The 23,030-nt window shown below is 39.3% G+C and overlaps 5 protein-coding genes across 5 annotated transcripts in view; 3 read left to right on the top strand and 2 right to left on the bottom strand.

The window, feature by feature from the left end:
* The window catches only part of LOC129792487 (STAM-binding protein-like A), a 781,560-nt gene that overhangs the window by 120,635 nt on the left and 637,895 nt on the right, over positions 1 to 23,030 (top strand). The gene's annotated exons all lie outside the window — the stretch shown is intronic.
* LOC129792870 (uncharacterized) lies at positions 57 to 2,539 on the bottom strand. Its single transcript, XM_055832266.1, has 2 exons — positions 2,341 to 2,539; positions 57 to 2,254 (listed from the first exon to the last, which is right to left on the bottom strand). The coding sequence occupies exons 1-2, from the start codon at positions 2,374 to 2,376 to the stop codon at positions 1,961 to 1,963; spliced, it is 330 nt and encodes a 109-aa protein (XP_055688241.1). The 5' UTR covers positions 2,377 to 2,539; the 3' UTR covers positions 57 to 1,960.
* On the bottom strand, positions 4,365 to 7,667 carry LOC129791859 (leucine-zipper-like transcriptional regulator 1 homolog). The gene is made up of 2 exons (XM_055830451.1): positions 5,562 to 7,667; positions 4,365 to 5,066 (listed from the first exon to the last, which is right to left on the bottom strand). The coding sequence occupies exons 1-2, from the start codon at positions 7,524 to 7,526 to the stop codon at positions 4,644 to 4,646; spliced, it is 2,388 nt and encodes a 795-aa protein (XP_055686426.1). The 5' UTR covers positions 7,527 to 7,667; the 3' UTR covers positions 4,365 to 4,643.
* On the top strand, positions 8,890 to 11,718 carry LOC129791865 (ATP-dependent RNA helicase DDX42). The gene is made up of 3 exons (XM_055830464.1): positions 8,890 to 9,662; positions 9,725 to 11,419; positions 11,483 to 11,718. Exons 1-3 carry the CDS (start codon positions 9,171 to 9,173, stop codon positions 11,621 to 11,623), a joined length of 2,328 nt encoding a protein of 775 aa, XP_055686439.1. The 5' UTR covers positions 8,890 to 9,170; the 3' UTR covers positions 11,624 to 11,718.
* Positions 12,525 to 20,862, top strand: LOC129791421 (uncharacterized). Its single transcript, XM_055829597.1, has 6 exons — positions 12,525 to 12,788; positions 12,853 to 13,076; positions 13,155 to 13,356; positions 13,416 to 14,604; positions 17,463 to 19,408; positions 20,162 to 20,862. The coding sequence occupies exons 1-6, from the start codon at positions 12,645 to 12,647 to the stop codon at positions 20,810 to 20,812; spliced, it is 4,356 nt and encodes a 1,451-aa protein (XP_055685572.1). The 5' UTR covers positions 12,525 to 12,644; the 3' UTR covers positions 20,813 to 20,862.

Genomic DNA, 23,030 nt, shown 5'->3' with positions numbered 1-23,030 from the left:
TTTTGATTCCTTTTCCGTTCACAATTAATTTTTTTTTCAAAGAGTATATATAGATATTTTTGTTGTATATAACTACATTTACGTTCACTCCCAAATTGACTCAAATTGTCATACAATATATGTATATAATATTATCCTACTACAGCTAAGAATTCTACAGTAAATGAATCACAGTAAATTAAATGCGTGATTAAAAAGAAATTAAAAGGTTTAAATTAATCTTTCTTACTTCATTTCATCTCATGTGTTTCGAATCATGGATTTATTTTGAAGCAAAATGTGAATTAATAGCGCTGTAAAGTTAGATAGTTTGTTTAGGCTGTACATTACATAGCAAGTTCTCAGTTAGCACATAGCATTTTCTTAAAGTCTCGTAAAAGATTTTGCTACTAAATGAATAGCATCAAAGCCTTCAGAGCTAATGATAGAGGAATGGAGCCTTTGAAACGTTTTAGATTTGTGAAATATGAGCGTAAATGTTTCACGATGATTTTTAAAAACATAATGTATTTTTAAAACATTTTTTGTGGTTCTACGAAAAAAAACTATGACGTCATTGTCTGCATTTTCACAAAATATTTACTGATTTTCATTAGCTGACTTAAGTTGAAAATAATTTAGGTCTGTTTATTTTATGATTTTAAAGTTAACTGAACCAACTTCGAGCAGCCCTTAAAGGGTTAACAAATATGAAGCAGTTTAGATTTAAAAACGTACATACGTCATTGGTGACGTCATTGTCTGCATTTTTCAGGAAATCTTTGCTGATTTTCCTTTTAGCTGAATTATGTTGAAAATAATTAAAACCCGATAAATCTTTTTTTTTATGTTTTTCGAATTAAAATGTTTCACGATTAATTCTTGGAATTTACTCATAACCCATTAGCCATTGAAAAAACCTCTTATTGCCCTTAAAGGGTTAACTGTTTTTAAAATATAAATTGCCTAAGATGAGTTCAAAATAGATTTAAAGTAAATCTCAAATGCTAAAGTTAAACGATTTATAAGTCAGTTTAACAATTTTTCATGGTACTGCTGTGCGTTATTTAGGTTGTTTATTAGCACAATTAATAGAGCATTCGGCTCAGATCCTAAAAGCCTCTGGTTCGAATACAGAATACGTCGCAATATTTATTTTATGAGACCCTTGCAAAATTTTTTTTAAAATCGATTTAAGAGTTGAGAGAACTTGCTATATATGAAAATGATAAAGCATAAAAATGGAAACATAAATCTTGTGTACAATAACTTTGTTTTTTTTAACATTCAAATATTTAGTAGTCATTGTTTTAAAAATATATTTGTCAAAAAATAAGGCGTATGATATAAAATCCCGTGTAAAAAAACGGACCATATCAATACATAGTTTCAGACATGTAATTTTTCCATCTAAAATATCCTCTTCCTCCTCTCATGGAGTCTTTTTTTTATCCTTTTTTTTGGCATTCACAAAGCAACTTTCACTCGAAAGAAATTCACGATATTTTCTCAAGCATTCAATTTCCCTTGCACACCTCGTTCGTTTTTTTTTTCTATAAGCTGTGTGCGAAGAATATTTCACAAACATTTAAATATTCATCATAATTCTCATTTTTTTTGCTAGAATGATTTTTATGAGAAGCTTTTTTCTGCTTTTTTTTCTTCAAATAACATCTATATAGAATATTTATGATTTTTAGAGATTTTTCCTAGTGAATTTAATGAGCTATGCTATGTCACAATTTTTTCTTTTGGCAGATGAGGATGATTTTGCGGGGGTGCTTTGTGGCAAACATGGTCAGAGATTGTTTGTCATGAAATTCATTTTTTTTATGTACAGAATGGAAGTGATTGAAAATAAAAAAAAAACTCATGCATTCATCACACAGAGAAAAGACATTGATAATTAAAGGAAAAAGCCGATAAAGGGCAATATAACGAAAAGAGAAAGAAATTGGAGCACCCCATCTGCGCCCCCTTTTTAGTTGGGTGGTGGCGATGGGGCTGTGCTTTCAATTCTCTTCTTTAGCAAATTAAATGTTTGCGCTAATTCTTTCATTTGATACCGCAATGAGTGGGTCATTTGCTTCTGTAGCTGCTGCACCTCATGCAGATCCTTCTTCAGATTCTGATACTCATTCTTCACTTCCGTCATGGTCTCGAGGAGTTCCATCACAGACGCAGCATCCCCCTCCTCGCATTCCGTCGGGAGATTCTTCTCTACAGCCTGCAGCTGACTCGCAACAATATCCAATTGGCTACCCGTAAAATCCACCTGACCGGAAGTACGCAAAATGATTTTAAATTTTATGAGAAAAATTGATTTTTTTTTGCAATCTGTTAATTTTTTCTTTTCTTTACCGAGTTTTGTAGCGTTGAATACGCCTTCTCCGTCATTTTTTGCCTTAGAGATTCTAGCCAGAAGAACAATAATGATGAAAAACGACAGATTACACCGATAAATTAAGCGAATAACATTAATTTAGAGAATAAAAACACAGAGCACAACAATTTTATGAAGGAAAAAATGCAATGATTTTGACATTCTGAGTCGACTTTATCAGCAAATCTCACATACTACGCAGCAGATGCCAGAGCGGATGATGTAGGTGACGAAATATTGATCTCCCGCCAAAAATTAGGGGAACGTGTCTCAATTCGGATCTTTTACGGACTTTTTTTTCAATCTGCTTTTACTTAAAACGCTTAAAACCGATGAAGCTCTTTAAATGTAGAAAGGTGTGGGAGTAAATAGAACATTAAATGGGCTTTACGATGGTACCTTTAACACTTGGAGGACTGAACACTTTTTTCTCACCTACGCGGAGGATCAAAATAGTCACCGTGTCCAGCATAATAAAAATCCCAAATATTAAATGTTTTGTTAATTGTAGATCTGCTTACTGAATGAGGATCGAAAGTTTAATTAATTCTTAATCTATTCCCAATTCAAATCAAAATTTTCCCTACAATTTTTCCAATTTTCTTATTGAGCCTGAATAATTGAATAATCACTTTGTTTAGTTCTCTAAGTAACTATAAGACCACTTCCGGCATTAAAATGAGTTCACACTAATGATTTTCATCGTGGAAAAGTTAACAAGAGATCCTGATTAGGAAAATATGGGGAAACATATCCTCCATATCCTCAAAAAGCTGTCAAAAATGTATGAGAATTTGAATGGCCACGATGACCATTTTCATCCTCCGCGTATAATTTCGACTTTGACCTTAATTATCTTTTAGAAAGAAAAACTTTTTCTTGATTTTCTTTCGCTTAACTTAAAGTAATTGAAATTCCCTACACATAGACGTGATATTTACCACGATAGCTCCAATACATTTTAATCTATGAAGATTTAAAAACTCGAGATGGCCACGGTGTCTACATAAATCCTCCAAGTGATAAGAATACTGCCTTTTAACACTTGGAGGATCAAGGTTTCTAACCTCAAAACTTTGACCTTGATTTTCTCACAAAAGAAAATGTTTTTCCAAATTTTCCTTCGGCGAAATTGAAGTAATTAACCTCCCTACATAGAGATGTAGAATTTATCACGAAATGTTAAGTAGAATTTAATTCTGTGACGCTTGAAAAAAGTTGAATTGGCCACTTTATCCAGAAAATCCTCCAAGGGTTAACACTCGGAGGACTTTACTGGTACTTGCTACCAATTTGAACTTTAAAATCGTCACAGAATAAAATCTATTGGACTTATCTCGATGAATTTAGCATCTATGTGTAGGGAATTTTAATTACTTTAAGATAGCAGAAAGAAAATCTCGAGAAAAGTCTTTTCTTTGGAAGATAATTCAGGTCAAAGTCAGAATCCAACGTGGAGGATCAAATTGGTAATAACTACCAGTCAAAATCCCATACATTTTTTTTAGCCATTGTTTTGAGGTTATGTTTCCCCATATTTCCCAAATAACGTACTCTTGTTCACTTTTCCTCGGTGAAAATCATTAATATGGACTAATTTTATTGCCGGAAGTGACTAAAAAGTTACTTGAAGAATCAAAGTTTGTGATGATTTAGGCGCAATAATAAATTATGTAAAATTGTAGCTAAAAAAGTCGTTTGAATTGGCAATTTTGCATCGATTCGACGCAATTTTTTTTCAGTGACGATTTTCTCAATTAAATATTTAGTAATTAGGTGTAGCAATGCTTGAAGTAGATTGAGAATTAGTGAAACTTTCGATCCTCATTCAATAAACTGATTAATAATTAATTATTGAGCATATTTTATCAGCTGGTAGTTATTACCAATTTGATCGTCCACGTTGCGCCAAATGTTGGGTCCTCCAAGTGTTAAACCAGTTTTTTCTAACTCTGCGCGAATTTTTGGAGGTCCGAATTAGGCCACATTCCCCTAAATAATATTTTATTTTTTGCTCACTACTAAATATATATTTTATTATTTTTTAGACATTTATATAATATTAACATTAAATATAACAGTTTTACAACAACTGCAAAATTCCCATTTGCAGAGGGAACAAAAAGGAAGAGAGAGGGGATATCACAGGAAGTCGGGAAATGGGGATGGATTGAGGAGAGATAAAACTTTGGCATAATTTTCTGCTTTTTTTTTTCATTCAACCCAAATCATTGTTGCGGACCCAGGCAAGGAGGATACTGAGAATGGGAAAAGCCAACTTTCATATATCACTGTGAATACTAATCGACGTGAGATCCTGATGATTCACCCGGATGTCCCCCAAAATGTCAGCCATGGCCATTATAACGTCCAGCAGGAGATCCCGACTCAGCATACGCATCTTCGGTAGACGTGCCACCTGCGTGAAATCATGCACAATCATCCTGAGGGCGTAATTCTTGATATCCGGTACATTCATCCGATCAGACGCCTCCAGGATCTGCAGGACATTGTCAAAGGTGATGTTATGCTCCAAGTTGTGCTTGCAGAAGGCCTGCAGGCGATTGTTTGTGAAGCCATAGAAGCATGGAGCTTGGAATAGGTACAGGGAATCCTCCGGGGGCATTTTTGTGTCGCCATAGTAGATGTAGCGCAGCAGGGAATTGAATGCCTCCCTTGAGGGACTAATGTCTCCAATTTGAATCTAATTGGATGGAAATTTATGTTAAATACAAAGCAATTTGATAAAAAAAAGAAAGTAAAACTCAGCAACTGAAAGTCTGTACACTTTTTGAATATACTTTTCTTCCCGGAACGGTTTGATGTGCTTCCCGGAAAGTGCCATAAGTGGCTGTAAGTTGTACATTCATTCTGCCCAATGCATCAGGAAGTTCCCAAAGGATCCTAGAAACTTTCTTTTCAACACCCGGTTGATCCTTGATTTCATTTAGGGGTCAAAATCGGCCCATTTAGGAAGTTCCCTTTGCAATTCCGTGAAGCATTTTTATAAACTCAGATTTTGACCCAAAGATGACATCAAGGATCAGCCGGGTGTTGAAAAGAAAGTTTCTAAGATTCTTTAGAAACATCCTGATGCAATGGATAGGATGACTGCACAACTTCCAACCACTTATGACACTTTCCGGGAAGAAAATTGTATTCAAAAAGTGTACAAACTTCAAGTTGCTGTAAAACTCACGTTTACAGTGTTATCCGATGGCATAAATGACCGGAACATGGCTTGGAAGTAGGAACAGCGTGCAGCAAGAATGGATTTGTGGGCAGGAATGACATTCCCCTCGAGAACGAGATTAATATCGCAAAATTCCCCACCAGTCTTCAAGAATACCGCCATATCGCTTTCAAGAGTTGTCCCGACATTCTTATCAATCTTCATGTCAACTGTTGGCTTCCCAGGGTTGAGTCTCTTGCGGATTACCTCCACCATGAGTGCCTTCTCGAGTGCTGCAAAATCCTGCGACATGACAATATCATAGAAGTTGTCCTCCTTGACAATAAAGCCCAAGCAGTAGTCCTTGATGACGGTCAATTTCATCTTGTCCGAATTGAAGAGAGCATCCAGGACGTTACTCTTGGAGATCTTAAACTCCAAGTACTGAATGCACACCTGCTCCAGGCGTGGAATGAAGAATTGCACAGCAAGCTGATAAATATCCATCATGAGGAGGACAATTTTGTTGGAAAAGGGATCACGGAAGTCAATGCGATCCGTGTAGATGTAATTGAGGACCATTTCGAATGCTTCCGGAACAGCCCCCGGGAGCTTCACCTCCAGCATTTGACGCTCAGCAAATGGCACTTCAGTTGTGCCGAAAATCTTCTCAAAATGCTGATTCCTCGCATCACGTGCTGCGAGAATCTTTGTCCGCAGGAACTGACTACGTGCTGCAATCATTGCAACGTGCGCCGTGATCTTCACCTCATCCGTTCCCACGATAAATTGCACATCGCAGAATTGGCGCTCAGAGAGGAATTTCCCAAAGTCATCCTGGAGCGTGCAACGTGGGTAGGAGGAGAACTGGAAGCGATACATATCGCCACTGCGAACATTGTTGTCCACAGTCCCACCAAAGATGTACATGGCATCCCCAATCACGGCACTAGCATGAAACACCCGACCCGTTGGCACCTGGGAATCAGCTTCTGGAATGAGGATACTCCACACCTGGGAATCCACATCGTAGCAGTGCAGATCATTCGGTAGAGTTGAATCAGCTGATCCCCCAAACACGTACAGGAAGCGATCGTGGTGAACCATTGTGTGCCCATACCGTCTGGCCGGTGGTGGTGGTGCCCCACGGAGGATGTGCTCATTGCTAATCCTCCGCCATGCCTTTGTCTTGAAATTGAACTCAAACAGAGCATTTGTGATCTGCAAACCACTCTGTCCGGAAAAGACGTACATGCACCCCCGGGCAACAGCGACGGGGAAGTTGCAGCAAGTCGGTGGACGATCCCCCTTCTGCTCAATTTCCTCCCATTGCTTCGTGTCTCCCGTGAGGGAGATTGTCCACATATCATTGAGCCTGGCATTCCCATCGTACCCAGCATAAATCCACAACTTATTATCATACACGGCTGCCCCATGGGCTGAACGCGGTACCGGAGTCCTCCCAACGAATTTCCACTCAACCCAGTAGCCAGATGAGAATTTGTACTCAAACAGATCATTCTTATTTGTGAGATTGGAATTGGAGTGAATGTCTCCGGTGTAGCCACCAAAGATGAACATGGAACTCCCGTGGACGACAGCTGAGTGATGGTACCGCGGGGCGGGGGGTATGCCCGTGTAGAATGCCCTACTCCAGCACTTCTCCTTCACATCGAACCTTATGAGGTCGTTCAGCATAATCTTCCCGTTGTCTCCGCCAAAAACATAAATTGCCTCCTTGTACGCAACCACCGTGTGCTTGCTGCGACGCGCCCCCACGAATTCATCGCACTCCAGCATCCGCTTCCACTTGTGGATCGTCTCGAAGGGTGTAAAGTCCAAATTGAGGGAATTCTCTGTCCGTTCACATGGAACAGAAGAACCACCGGGTGTGGCGCCTCCGCTCCCGGAATATGTTGTGCGACTCTTCAGGGAAGTCGAACTGTGCGATATATTCCATGAAGATGACATATCTGCACCGGATTTCTTCATTTTCACAATCCCACAACAATTTCACACACTGGGAGGGTTTTTCACTGTTTTTTCACGAAGAGAATAAAAATTGATTTATACAAGTACGCTGCTTCAAACAGCGACTATCGTAAGATTATTATTATTCAGTTGAAAAGGGATACATACTGTAAAATGGGGAAAGTTTTCAGTTTATCGCTTTTTTTGTGCACTAAAACTTTTCATACGACTTTTCGTTTTGATGTCTTGAAATATTTAATTATTGTTTTTTTTTTGTAAAATATGTTCTGTTAACACTTGGAAGACCCAACATTTGGCACAACGTGGAGGATCAAATTGGTAATAACTACCAGCTGATAAAATATGCTCAATAATTAATTATTAATCAGTTTATTGAATGAGGATCGAAAGTTTCACTAATTCTCAATCTACTTCAAGCATTGCTACACCTAATTACTAAATATTTAAATGAGAAAATCGTCACTGAAAAAAAAATTGCGTAGAATCGATGCAAAATTGCCAATTCAAACGACTTTTTTAGCTACAATTTTACATAATTTATTATTGCGCCTAAATCATCACAAACTTTGATTCTTGAAGTAACTTTTTAGTCACTTCCGGCAATAAAATTAGTCCATATTAATGATTTTCACCGAGGAAAAGTGAACAAGAGTACGTTATTTGGGAAATATGGGGAAACATAACCTCAAAACAATGGCTAAAAAAAATGTATGGGATTTTGACTGGTAGTTATTACCAATTTGATCCTCCACGTTGGATTCTGACTTTGACCTGAATTATCTTCCAAAGAAAAGACTTTTCTCGAGATTTTCTTTCTGCTATCTTAAAGTAATTAAAATTCCCTACACATAGATGCTAAATTCATCGAGATAAGTCCAATAGATTTTATTTTGTGATGATTTTAAGGTTCCAATTGGTAGCAAGTACCAGTAAAGTCCTCCGAGTGTTAAGTATAACTCAACACTTTTACAATGGAGGACATATCTGGTAGTCGTTGCCAATTCATTATTATCAAATTGTCACCGAATAAAATTTATTACTTAACTAGAAGTATATCTAAAAAATCATTTTAGTTTTGGGTCAGGATGACCCAAAAAACGTTAAAGGGTTAATTTAAATTCTGTATGCGCAAAGAACCTCAACTTACTCAAATTTTTATGTATTTTTGAGGTTATTTTCCTTCAGTTTTACATGATATATATATATATATATATTTCTTTCTACGTTGGCAATCTAACGATAAATAGTTAAAAATCTAAGAAAAAATTATATTTTCACAATTTTTTAATATTTAAAATATTTTCCAAACAAATCACTTTTTTTCCAATTCACCCCACTTTACGGTATTGCATGATTTTGAGGCAGTTACGACACATTCAATTTGAACGGGCGATTTTTGAAGTTTTCCTGCACTGCGATTTTTCTTTATTTTCCTTATAACAAAATTCTCCCCCAGGGAGCGTGAAAAATTGCGTGAAAACCCTAAAAATACCTTCCTCAGCACCACAAAATCCCACATTTCGTCTTTCTTTTGTGTTTTCCGCAATGTGAATTGAAGTTGGAAAAGTAAATAGGAAAAAAAAACAAACGTCGGGAAAAACCAAAACAAAGTTTGAGGAAAATTGTGAAAATTCTTGAGGAAAAATGAGCTACAATCGTGGAGGGGGAAGCTTTAATTTTGGTGGCTTCCAAATGAAGAAGCCAGCATCGGCAGGAAATTCCCAGAGTAAGCAATTCTCCCTGAATGCTGTGCCGCCACCCAGCTCCCTCAATCATAGCGGAAGATCTACCTCGGGAGCACATAGTTTTGGGGGTGCAGCAGGTGCAGGAAGGGGGGCTCCTGTCTCAAAACACGGGTATTCGACAATGGATGCAATTTCGCAGTTTGCAAATTCATCCCACTATGCGATTGGGAAGAAACGTGCCAAAACGGAAGATGAGTACTTTGATGATGACGATGAGCCTCAATTGGCGTATATTCCGGCACCCAATAGCCCAGGGGGGCAACCACAGAAGCCTGCTGGGAATGATGATGATGACGACGATGATCCCCTTGATGCTTTTATGGCTGGGATTGAGCAACAAGTTGAGCGGGAGAGTCGTAAACCAACTGTTCCGGATGATGTGAAGGCAAAGGTAAGTCCTGGAAGGCTTCTTTGAGGTTCCTTTTAGTGGATGAACTTGATTTTTTTTTTCAGGCAAAAGGAGTTCGTGGGGATATTGATGATGAAGACGACGAGGAGAGCTACTACAGGTACATGGAAGAAAATCCCATGGCGGGAGTGGTAGATGAGGGCTCAGATGCAGAGATGGAATACGATGAAGATGGGAATCCAATACCACCCCCAAGGAGGAAGGATATAGATCCTCTTCCACCGATTGATCACAGTGAGATTGAGTATGCTCCCTTTGAGAAGAACTTCTACGATCCACACGAGGAGATTGCAGCCCTTTCCGCTGCCCAGGTGGACAATCTGCGCAAGGCTCTGGGGATTAAGGTCACGGGGTTGGTGCCACCGCATCCCGTTGCGAGTTTTGCGCACTTCAACTTCGACGAGAACCTCATGAAGGCAATCCGGAAGGCGGACTACACACAGCCCACGCCCATTCAGGCTCAAGCCATTCCCGCAGCCCTCGGGGGTCGTGACATCATTGGCATTGCAAAGACTGGAAGCGGCAAGACGGCTGCCTTCATTTGGCCCATGTTGGTACACATAATGGATCAGAAGGAACTCCAACCGGGCGATGGACCCATCGGGCTCATCCTGGCGCCCACGAGGGAGCTCTCGCTGCAAATCTACAATGAGGCAAAACGCTTTGGGAAGGTCTACAACATCTTCGTGGTGTGCTGCTACGGTGGAGGCTCCAAGTGGGAGCAGAGTAAAGCCCTGGAGCAGGGAGCTGAGATTGTTGTTGCCACCCCGGGGAGAATGATTGACATGGTGAAGATGAAGGCAACAAACCTGAAGAGAGTCTCCTTCCTCGTACTCGATGAGGCGGACAAGATGTTCAACATGGGATTTGAGCCACAAGTTCGTTCCATTTGCAACCACGTGCGTCCGGATCGGCAGACACTCCTCTTCAGCGCCACATTCAAGAAGCGCATTGAGAAGCTTGCACGAGACGTCCTCACGGATCCAGTGAGAATTGTCCAGGGAGACTTGGGGGAGGCCAATGAGGATGTAACGCAGCACATGCTGGTCTTCAGCAATCCCACCCACAAATGGAATTGGCTCCTGGCTAAACTCGTGCAGTTCCTCTCCGAGGGCAGCATTTTGATATTTGTGACGAAGAAGGCGGATGCAGAGCAGGTGGCGAATAATCTGAAGCTGAAGGAGTACGATCCGGTGTTGTTGCACGGAGACATGGATCAGGCGGATAGGAATCGCGTGATAATGATGTTTAAGAAGCGCGAAGTGGACATAATGGTGGCAACGGATGTGGCTGCTCGTGGTTTGGACATCCCGCACATTAAGACCGTTGTGAATTACGACATTGCTCGCGATATTGACACCCACACGCATCGGATTGGTCGAACAGGACGTGCTGGGGAGAAGGGAACCGCCTACACGCTCGTAACGGACAAGGATAAGGAGTTTGCGGGACATCTCGTGAGAAATCTCGAAGGGGCTAATCAGGAGGTGCCGCAGGATCTACTCAATCTCGCCATGCAGAGCTCTTGGTTCCGGAAATCGCGCTTCAAGAGCGGCAAAGCGAAGCCACTGAATGTTGGTGGTGCCGGATTGGGGTACCGTGAGCGCCCAAGTAGCAGTGGGGATGCATCTGGTGGTGCACAAGGAAGCAATCATGGTGTTGTGAGGCCCACAAAGGGGCCAGCAACTGATCGTCTCTCAGCAATGAAGGAAACCTTCAGGAATCAGTACAATTCACAGGTAAAGAGATCTTCCGGACTTTTCCTCTTATTTATTTAACTGAATTCTCTTCTGTCTTTTCAGTTTAAGGCTTCTACGGATCGCACCTGGGAGAAGACATTGCCACCTCAGGGAGTTTTCGCTCCACCATCACTTCCCGGATCCGAAGCACAGCAATCCTCCCAGGCGGAAACGAAGAAAGCGAAGAAAAGTCGGTGGAATTAATTGAATTTTCACCAAAAACTTACATTTTTTCAGCCTCTGCTTCGCAATTTGTGTAATTTAAAAACATTTAATAAATTGAATTGACTTTCTGCCAATAAAAAACAGCTTTGCATTTCTACACCGTTTGTCCGATCGCGATGAAATTTGGTACAGAGACTACTGGCACCAGGCAGTTTCAGATGGCTGTATTAATTTCCCCCCCCCCAAAGCCCCCCTTCGTAGCGCCCCCATATAATTTTCATGCTTTTTGACTATTTTTTGAATTTGGCGCCCTTTTTGGTACATTTTGTATAAGAGAAAATGAGATCGATGCATATCACTGATACTGTCTCCCTCACACTTTTAGTTTTTTGCAATTTTCTCGCGTTTTCCGCTGAATTTTCCGGCCGGAAGTGGTTTTTTGCAATCAGGAAACGCAGCCGCGTCGATTTGCACCAAAAATGCAAAAAGTTCGCGAAAATGCATTTCTGAGAAAAAAAAAGTGCGTGTAAAATCCCCAACCGTCAAAATTTCAAAATTTTAAACCCAACCGTCAAAATTTCCGCGGGCCCTAATTCTTGCATTGAGAGGCTCCTCGGGGGCCTCGGAGCATCCGTAAGTGCCTCAGGAGTCTCAAAAATGCGTTTTATGCCCAAAAATTGGTGGAAAAACAAGGAAATCGCGAATTTTGTCGAAATGCAAAAAAAAAGTTCGTTAAAGTTTAAATTTTATTATTTCGTCCGGATTTTATATGCGGAACTTTAGCGGTTATTCCGGAAACACACAGAAAAATTAATCGTATCAGTCGAGTGCGAGTGAAATATTCGGCCATACTCGCAGTTTTGAGTACTCGAACATTAACGAATGAACGAATGGAACGAATGCGAGAGGGCGCACTCGCACAAATGGACGATTTCACTACCATTTCTGGTAATTATTTTTCTGTGTGTGAAGTTGTATTCATAACCTCAAAAAATTGTTATGGAATTTGCGCGTTCACCAAAAAATTCTGTGGCTCTTTTGTGAAAAAAAAGTGCTAAATATGCAGAAAAACATGGAAATTGGTGAGAAAACTCATTCAGAGACCTCATTCTTTGTGAATGGAATAAATGTGGAGGAAATTGTGGGGGTATTTGAGGAGCTAAGGCGTGCAAATGAAAAAGGAGACAAGGCGTCACAAGTGGATGTAAGTTTATCCCATTATCGAGCCCCCAGGGGCATCTAAAAGGGCATCTTTCTCTGCCTTTTAGGTTCTCGAGAGGATACAGAAACATCTGGGAAACAAGCACATCTTCAATGAGCTCAGCAGCGAAGGGATTCACTTTGTTCTCGATCAGATTGTTCCATTTTTGAGTTCTGAGGATGGGAATGTTTGCTGGGAAGCTCAGGGAACTCTGCAGAAGCTCTTGCTGTTTATGCGAAAAACTCACGTCACCCCGGAGATAAAGACTCTGGCAATTACCATGTCAAAGACGTAAGTTGTGTCTTTTTTTTTTTTTAATGTAATTCAGATCATTTTAATTTCAATTGGATTTTCTTTGGTAACTTCCAGAATAATTGCAAAGTTGGAGAAGATGTGCGATGAGGGGAATTCTCGATGGTATGGGATCTGGTGCCTGTGGATACAAATGCTAATTAAAGTATTAATTCCCCCAAAGGAATTCTCATCCATCAATTGTGTCCTAAAAGTCGTGGAGAAGGCATTCAAGAACAAAAATATTGACATCCGGACGCAATCTTTTATTTGCTGGAAGGTACTTTTGTGTCTCTTTTGCGGGGAAATTTAATTTAATAGAAATTGTTTTTTCTTTAGACTTTCCTGGAGGTTCTCGTTGAGGAGGATCAGTTGTTTGGGAATAAAATAAACCTCATTTCAATGCCACTCTGCTACACAACATTCTTTAATAATCCCCTTGCTGAGATTAAGTTCAACACTTGGTGGTACTTTCTTTGCCACACCAAAGGGAAAATTCAGAAGGAGAACTACGTCATTTTCAGTTCTTTCCTCAAGTTCTGCTTTGAACCCTACACTACAATTCAAAATGGACTAATGATAACGAAGACTACGTACGTATCGCCAGGGAAGAAGATTTCTGCTCTTCGTGTAAAAGTGATTTGTGCCCTAATTCACATGTTAGGCCCTGCAAATGAAGCCACAAAAGTTTCCTGGAAGAAGTGTGATCTCCCCCAAGGAATTGAGGGCATAATTGATGAAAATATCTTCAGAGCCATTGAGACGGAAGTAATTTTGAGTTGTCAGGAAGCAACACTTATGCTGAGAATGTTCAGTGATATGCAAAGTCCCTTCAGTGTTTGTCGGAATTTGTGGAAGAATCTCATGAGGTTGCTACCCAAGGAGGACACCCTCAAGTCCCTGAAGCTCCTCTGTGACGTGTTGAATGTTTTCCGGATGGAATGTGAGAAGGATTCCCGAGTGCAGTACTACCTGCAGATTGTTCTTCAGGAAGTCACATCATTTGACTACGGGAAGTGCTTTGATGCACCTGAACAGAAACTTCTTCTCCTCGAAATCTTTCAGTGCCTCACGAACTTCCTCTTCAATGCCCCACCGGAGATTCTTTGGGTGGAATTTCTCGAAGTAATTGCCAAGTTCTTCTTCCAAATCTGCAGCAAATCAAAGCACGAAAATATGTATGAGAACATCTTGAATATCATCGTGAAGGTGAATGTGAGGCAGCTGATGAATCCACGGGCATTCTACATCTTCTTTGCGGCCTTTGCCAAGTACATCCGGGCACACCAGAAGTTTCTTGAGCCAAAAGAGAAGCCCAAATTCAGAGACACCGTCTGTGAGACCCTGTTCACATGGGCCGCGGGGAACTACAGCCAATACCCCTCAAAGAGTGATTTTGTCAAAGATTGGGGACCAATTGGTGTTGAAATTCAAACTCTCGGCATTACATCCTTGTTTGCCTTCATTGCAGGGCATCTGGGAAAGGCAGAAAAGGAATTTTTACCCATCTTCAAGTCACTACTTAAACGTAAGTTTACTTTCTTTTAATTAGTTGTTGTTCCACTTCGTGGCCAACACCAAGTATTGTAATCGTCGGAAAAACCGACCACGTGAGATCGGTCTCAAACTTGGTATGAGCACGTTTCAGACAACCCACATTACGAAATTTTTGATCCGGCTGTCCGGGACTCCAAACTTTACCTTATATCTCGAGAACGGTAACAGATAGAGACTTCGGGTTGGAAGTTTTCTATAGAAATGTGGGTGTAAAATTTCATTTTTCCGCATTTTCAAAATTCAAAATGGCCGCCATCCGCCATTTTGAATCATCGTCAACCACTTCCCTTACAGCTAGAGGTCTGAAATTTTAGTATGTTGTAGAGCTCAGTGAGACGTTTTCATCGATAATTCATACTTGAAAATCGATCAAGCCGTTTAGCAAATATGGCGGCCTAAAGCAAAAAGTGTTTTTTCAATATAACTCGAGAACAGCTTGACCGATTTTGACAAACTCAAGCTCGAATGAAAGGTTTCAAGAAGCCCTACAACTGTCTAGAACATTTCAAGTTCCAGAAATGAACACAAGAGGCGCTAAAATCAAAAACAAAAATTTGCAATATCTTTGAATTTCGATCATAGATTTCCTTGAATTTTTGATATGTTGTAACCTGACTCAATATCTTTCAACAGTCCGAAAATGAAGAAAATCTATGTCGCCGTTTAGAAGATATGGCCATTTGAAAAATTCTTGAAATTGAAAAGTTCTAAGAACCATATCTCTTGAACGGCTTGTCCGATTTCGCTCAACTTAGTATCAAATTAAAGGTTTTGCAATTATCTACAGCTTTCTGGTACATCAGAAATCTCTAGAACTAATCCTTTAGGATAAAAAATGCGAAAAACTGTTTTTGTGAAACAAAAATCTTTCATTTTGTGTTCTAGAGGTGACCTTGAAAATCACTGAGATATACCGTAAAATGGGGTGTATAGGATCACTGGGGTGAATAGAATCAGCAATCTGGGAAAATCTTTAATTGTAAATTTTGACCAAAATATGTTTTTAAATTTTGAAATCATACCACCGAAAGAATCATTAGACTATATAGAGTTAGTTAGTGAATATTAGAATTTTTTTCAAAAAAATTTTTCTTACATTTATTAAATTTTAAAAAATGCTGTATTTTACCCTAAATTGGTTGATCCATAAAACTTTACTTGTTCTGAAAAGTACGAAAGTTCTAAAAATATAATTCTACTGCTATTCAACGCTCTTTTTATTCAGGAAAAGAGATTAGTAAAGACATTTTATATAAAAAATTATTTTTTTCTATTTTTAGTGCTTTTTTGATTTCATGTCACTTAATTTAAAAATTTGGGGTGAATAGGATCACTAATTTGCATACTTCAAGGGGCTTCTAAAATGATTATTTGACTAATGTGCTAAAAAATGAGATAAGATATGAGATGTACAAGCAAGAAGAATGTTGAATCTGAAGATTTAGCCCTTAACCCTTAATCCTTTAACCCTTTTAGGACCGATTGAACGTTTTCGCAAATATCTCGATTTTGAAAATTTCTTTTTTTAGCTAGTTAATCTTTATTTATTTAGCTAGAAATAATGCAGAACTATGTCCTATTGGTCACTGAATATTTTGTGATCACAAAAGAACATCCCCAAGGACTCACAGGATCAAGAAGGACGAAAAACTGAAAATTCCAAAGTTGAGATTTTTGGCCAAAAATGTCTTATTTGAGTTCAAACTTCCAAAATTTATTTACACGCCATTCCAGAATCTTTGTGGTCCTTAAGGGGTTAAGGACTAATGGAACATTTTCGGATCATAGCTTATTTTTGAAAATGGTGTAAGTTTAACCCTAAAGACTATAAGGATTTCAGCGGGTGCAATCAAAAGAACATAAATTTTGGGGATATCTTATGGTCCTTAAGGGATAAACTCATGCCATTTTCGAAAAAAGCTATGATTAAAAATGTCGCCCTTCGATCCTTAACTGCCTAAGGATCGTGAGGACTCCAGAATGGCGTGAAAATAAATTTTGGAGATTCTTTTGAGTTCTAGTATGACATTTTTTATCAAAAATCCCGATTTTGGAATTTTTGGTTTTTCGTCCTTTTTAATGCTCTTAGTCCTCAAGGATGTCCTTTTGTGATTTAAAAATGTTCAGTTGCCATTAAAACTTAGTTCTCCATTATTTCTGGGTGAATAAATAATTAACTTGTCAAAATTAGGCATTTTCAAAAACGAGCTATGGGACGATAACGTTTTATTGGTCCTTAAGCAATTAAGGATCACCAATTCGCTCAAAGCCTGGCTAAACTGGTTAAAAATTAAATTGACATTAACTAAAAATGATTTTTCTTACAATAATTAGTGATTTTCCACGTAAAAATCGCAAATAAAATAGGTGATCCCATTCACCCCAAGGTGGGGTGAATAGAATCAGGACTATTTTTTTTAAATGAACGAAAAGGAGCACCGTGCGGTGAAAAAGTGAAACAGTATCCTTAAAGTAGAAGGAGAGACCCATAACTTCGCTTTTATTTCATAGGTCTAGCTCAAATAGTTTTTTAGTTACAGCCTCTAAAAGTTGAAAACTGATTCTATTCACCCCATTTTACGGTACATCAAATTATAGCTTATTTCAAGACCTTTCCAGAACTAGTGAAGAAATTTCTGTAGGTCTTATAGAACTATAGATATGACCATTTTTATCCATTAAATTGCTGAATTTCACAAAAAAATCAACTTTGCCTTCTAATACTACTCACAAATTAAATTACAACGCATAGACTGACCCATCCGGGTTGTGGTATACCAACTCTAATAACTGGACGTGTTATGATTGACTTTCTCTTTTTTTTTGAAGATGATTCAGTTAAAACAAACAAATCCGACGAAGATTCCTTTGTGGAAATCACCCCAAAGAGTACAAAAATCATGCCTTACAAATCAAATCTCCTGACTGAATCACAAAAGGATAAAATGTACAAACGTGCTGAAGACATTCCGGCTCTCTACAATGATCTCACGGGTGATTCAATGCCAGCACATCCTGCCATGTTGCAATCTGAATCCAATTCCGTTGTTGATGCAACACAATCTTCTACAAGTACAAATGATCGTGAAGCAGCAAAGAAATCACGAATTTTGCGAGAATTGGAGCGTCTCAAGACGGATACAGTTGAGGGTCAGCGGGGTGTTCTTCCGTCGAGATCTGAGCGGAGGAAGGCAAAGTCAAAAGATAGGGAAAGTGAGGAGGGCAGTAGGACGAGGAAGAGAGTCTCAAAGGATGGACGGGGGTCTTCAACAGAGAGTCGTGGAAGTTCAAAAGATAGCCGGGAGACTTCGGTGGAACGACGGGGAACATCAAAGGATGTCCGGGAAGCATCAAAAGACAGCCGAAAGTCCCTGAAAGGTAGGGAAGCTTCAAAAGACGATCAGGAAGCTCAAAATAAGCGTAAAGAAAACGTCTCGACGCCTAAAGTTTACAAAAATTCAAACAAAACACAAAATACGACAATTTTGCGAAAAACCAGAAGGAATTCAGTTGCAAAGGAGCCTGAGAAGGCAGAGAAAAATCCTTCAGAGGTGGAAAAGATTTCTTCAACAACATCCAAAGCCACAGAATCACCGTCAGAAATTTCCAAAGTGAATGGACAAGTACGAGGGGAGAAGAGAACCATGAGGAGGTCTTCAGTTGAGGATCAGGAAGAAGCTGAGAATGACAGAGATGGAGAATTATCGTTTTTGGGGAAAATTTCAAATACTCCCCCTAAGCTGGGGAATCAACTGCATGATCACATGTATTCAATGCAGAAGACACCACCCAAGAAGGCCAAGATTACCTCAGCAACAATTGAGGTGAAAGATGAGGCTTTCGAGGAATTTGTGAGTCAAATGTTGCGAAGAGAAATGGAAGGAACTAGCCAGGATGAGACGGGATGTGAGGAACAAGTAAATATTGACAATGGGGACATCAATGAGAGATCTCTGGAGCTGAATTTGAGGGAACAATCAGAGAAAACACCGGAAAAGATGTGTTTGGAAGTTCCGCCGTCCAGCCAGCAGTCCGTTAAGTTATTTGGGAGAGAACCAACGGGGACGCAAAATCTCTTTTCGGACACACCTGAAGAATCTCTGCGGAATGCGCCACAAAATGATCTTTCTCACGCAGACACACAAGTTCAGACGCCCTTCGATGAGGCTGCCAATAATTCTCTGTCTGAATCATTAATTGTCAACAAGCAGACGCCTATAGTGATTGATGATGATCTTCCGGAGATTTTAATTGAGGATAACAAAGACAATATTGTGGATTCTCAACAGGATACATTGATTCAGTCGCAACAGGACACACTGATTGAATCTCAACAGAACACGGTGATTTGTCCTCAACAAAAGAACCTCAATGAATCTCAAAAAGAGCGTGAGAAATCTTCAAATCCCAATTCTCTTTTGAAAGCTAAATACAGAGTTATGCAAAATACAGGCGAACAAACCCCCAAACACACTCCACTGCCCCGAGGATGGATTAAAGGGAAAGAAAGTCCGCAGGTGGATCATTCCACACCTGTTGGTTCACCCAAATTCACATCCAGAGCCGCCCAAATGCTCTCTATGACTGCCTCAAGCCCATCCACATCGAAGCAAGAGGATTTGAGTGCGAAGAAACCACCTCTACCTACTGTCCAGATACCAAAGGACTTCTTCCGCTTCTCAGCTGTTGCCCCACCGCTCGATGCAACGCCTAAACTTGGGATTCTCAAGAGGAAGAGGGAGACGAATCTCAATGATTCCGATATGTCGTCAAAGGTGGGAATTTTGCAAAAAGAAAATTAATTTTAAGAAAATCCTTAAGGGGGGTCTCTTTTGAGAGCTGGTGAAATTAAATATTTTAATTTTTCTTGGGGTTTTTCTTAAACTCGGTTTTCAATTGTTGGTGACATTTAAAGACTTAGCATTAAAGAGTAAGAAAATCACTTTCCGCCATCATAGATGCGACGCCATCTTGAGATTTTCCTCAAAACACAAAGGTAGATTTTTCTCAGGATCTACTGGATGGATTTTGATGGGGTCAAAAGCAAATGAAAGAGGAAATACCAGTGCAAATTTTGATGTACCAGAATTATGAATTTCCACTCTGGGGCTGAGAAAAGTGGAAAAATGTGACTTTTTTCAGATATTTTTGACGTTTTTCCACTTTTCTCAGCCCCAGAATGGAAATTCAAAATTCTGGTACATCAAAATCTGCACGGGTATGTCCTCTTTCATTTGCTTTTTACCCCATTAAAATCCATCCAGTAGGTCCTGAGAAAAACCTACCTTTGTGTTTTAGGGCAGTTCTGCGGAAAAGTCTGAAAACCACAAGATGGCGTCGCATCTAAAATGGCGAAAAGTGTTTTTCTTACACTTCAATAATTAGGCTTCAAATGTAACCAACATCGGATATCCAAGTTTAAGAAAAACCCCAAGAAAATTACAACATTAAAAATGTGTAAATTCTAACAGATTTCCCAAGAGACCCCCCTTAAATGTTTATTTTTCTCTTTAAAAAAAACTTTGCAGAAACGACGAATTCACTTCCATGATCCTCCTGTTACGCGGACAAAGGAGTACATCCTGGAAGAGTCTGAGAAGGCAGAGAAGCTGAAAGTGAATGCATCGCCAATCCCGATAGCCACACATCGTGCCAATCTTCTCATGGATTCACCACCACAAGCTGAATCCGGTGAGAATGATGGGAATGATAGTGATTGGGAAGATTTAGATGAGGATGTGCCTGTTAATCCCATCCCCTTGAGCGTTCCTCCTGACTCACATCCCAAGGTAAGTGCGACAATTGTAAAACCTCTGAGGCAGTATGGGCCGAAAAAGAAGGAGAAACATTTGAAGATTGCCACGGAGCCCAGTGGTATTGATGCTGGAGAGAGCAGCTCATCGGGGATTGAGGAGAGTGATAAAACGCCTGATCGTACAGAAGAGAGGGAGGAAAGTAAATTGTTCTTCTACAGCGATCAAGAGGCATTCCAGTATGTTTATGACAATATGAAGGATAAATTTCTCGATGCAATCCTCGAGGAAGCAAATGAGTCTCCCATGCAGTTCATTCAGCAACTTCTTTGCCTCAAGAAATTCAAGGAGAAGGTACATTCATTGAGTTCAGTAGAGACTATTGAACTCATGATGAATGGTATTCTGCAATTCTTGAAAAATTAATTTTGTAACGAAATCCGATAAATGTAAATACAATGAAGTTTTTACAAAGATTTTCTTTGAGAGTTTTAATGAGAACAAAAGGAGTCTATTCATTGTTGGTCATGACAAATAAAATCTTGGAGATGAGTGAGAAAAAAATCATTCAAGAGGTTTAAATACGACAAGCAAGACCACTGAAGAAGACCCGCTACTATGGTCGAAAGCTTTGGCTTAAATTGCTGCTTTTCCTTGGGTGAGCGGGAATTTCCTCTGACGAACACCGGAAGCCTTGAAAAACAGCTTTAAATAGGAATCAGCTGGGGAAAATAGAGAAATAAAACTAGAATTCAAGGGTAGGTATTAATCGTTAGAATGAAAATATTCGTAACTTTGGAAATATTGGAATTATTCGTCAAAAAATCAAAATATCCTGCAGATAACCGGCCTACTGGTTCTTACTCAAGGCTAATTTTTAGAAGTGAAAGCAGAAAAAGTGCTTCATTCAACCCGGAAGAAATCTTGAAGCAAACTGAAATAAGATAATCAACTTTTAGTCCTAAAAAGTTTCAGATTGAGGAGTAAAAGCCTGAAAAGTGCTAAATTTAAGCATAAAAAAAGTACTCAATTAAATGAGAAAAAGATCCAATTGGCTCTGAACAGACGGCGGTGACTTTTAGTTGACGTCTTCGCGAGGCAACTTTTTTGACACTTGGAGATGACTTTTTTGCGCAAAGCAACTTTTTTGGCGCAAAAAAGTGATAAATACGGTAAGAAATGCATTGCAGTGACAAGAAAAACAGAATTGTGCAAATTTCCGCCTTTTGCATTAACAGCATACGGGAAGGAAATTATTCTCACGGATAGGAATAGATTCTCACGGATAGAGAATTATTCTCACGGATAGGAATTGATTCTCACGGATAGAAGTATTTTCACGGATAGAAGTTTATTCTCACGGATAGAAGTTTATTCTCACGGATAGAAGTTTATTCCCACGGATAGGAAATTATTCTCACGGATAGGAATAGATTCTCACGGATAGAGAATTATTCTCACGGATAGGAATTGATTCTCACGGATAGAAGTATTTTCACGGATAGGAATTGATTCTCACGGATAGAAGTATTTTCACGGATAGGAATTGATTCTCACGGATAGAAGTATTTTCACGGATAGAAGTTTATTCCCACGGATAGGAAATTATTCTCATGGATAGGAATAGATTCTCACGGATAGAGAATTATTCTCACGGATAGGAAATTATTCTCACGGATAGGAATAGATTCTCACGGATAGAGAATTATTCTCACGGATAGGAATTGATTCTCACTGATAGAAGTATTTTCACGGATAGGAATTGATTCTCACGGATAGAAGTATTTTCACGGATAGGAATTGATTCTCACGGATAGAAGTATTTTCACGGATAGAAGTTTATTCCCACGGATAGGAAATTATTCTCACGGATAGAAGTTTATTCTCACGGATAGGAAATTATTCTCATGGATAGAAGTATTCTCACGGATAGGAATTGATTCTCACGGATAGGAATTGATTCTCACGGATAGGAATTGATTCTCACGGATAGAAGTATTCCCACGGATAGGAATTGATTCTCACGGATAGAGAATTATTCTCACGGATATAAGTTTTTTCTCACGGATAGAAGTTTATTCTCACGGATAGAAGTATTCTCACGGATAGGAATTGATTCTCACGGATAGAAGTATTTTCACGGATAGAAGTATTCTCACGGATAGAGAATTATTCTCACGGATAGAAGTATTCTCACGGAGGATTCTCACGGATAGAGAATTATTCTCCCGGTTAGAAGTTTTTTCTCACGGATAGGAAATGATTCTCACGGATAGAAGTATTCTCACGGATAGGAATTGATTCTCACGGATAGAAGTATTTTCACGGATAGAAGTTTATTCTCACGGATATGCATTAACAGCAAACGGGTAGGAAATTATTCTCACGGATAGGAATAGATTCTCACGGATAGAAGTATTCTCACGGATAGAAGTATTCTCACGGATAGAAGTATTCTCACGGATAGAGAATTATTCTAATGGATAGAAGTATTCTCACGGAGGATTCTCACGGATAGAGAATTATTCTCCCGGTTAGAAGTTTTTTCTCACGGATAGGAATTGATTCTCACGGATAGAAGTATTTTCACGGATAGAAGTTTATTCTCACGGATATGCATTAACAGCAAACGGGTAGGAAATTA

The sequence above is a fragment of the Lutzomyia longipalpis genome, chromosome 1, assembly GCF_024334085.1.
Source record: "Lutzomyia longipalpis isolate SR_M1_2022 chromosome 1, ASM2433408v1".
NCBI classification, from domain to species: Eukaryota; Metazoa; Arthropoda; class Insecta; order Diptera; family Psychodidae; genus Lutzomyia; species Lutzomyia longipalpis.
This window is presented reverse-complemented; position numbering and strand designations above follow the sequence as displayed.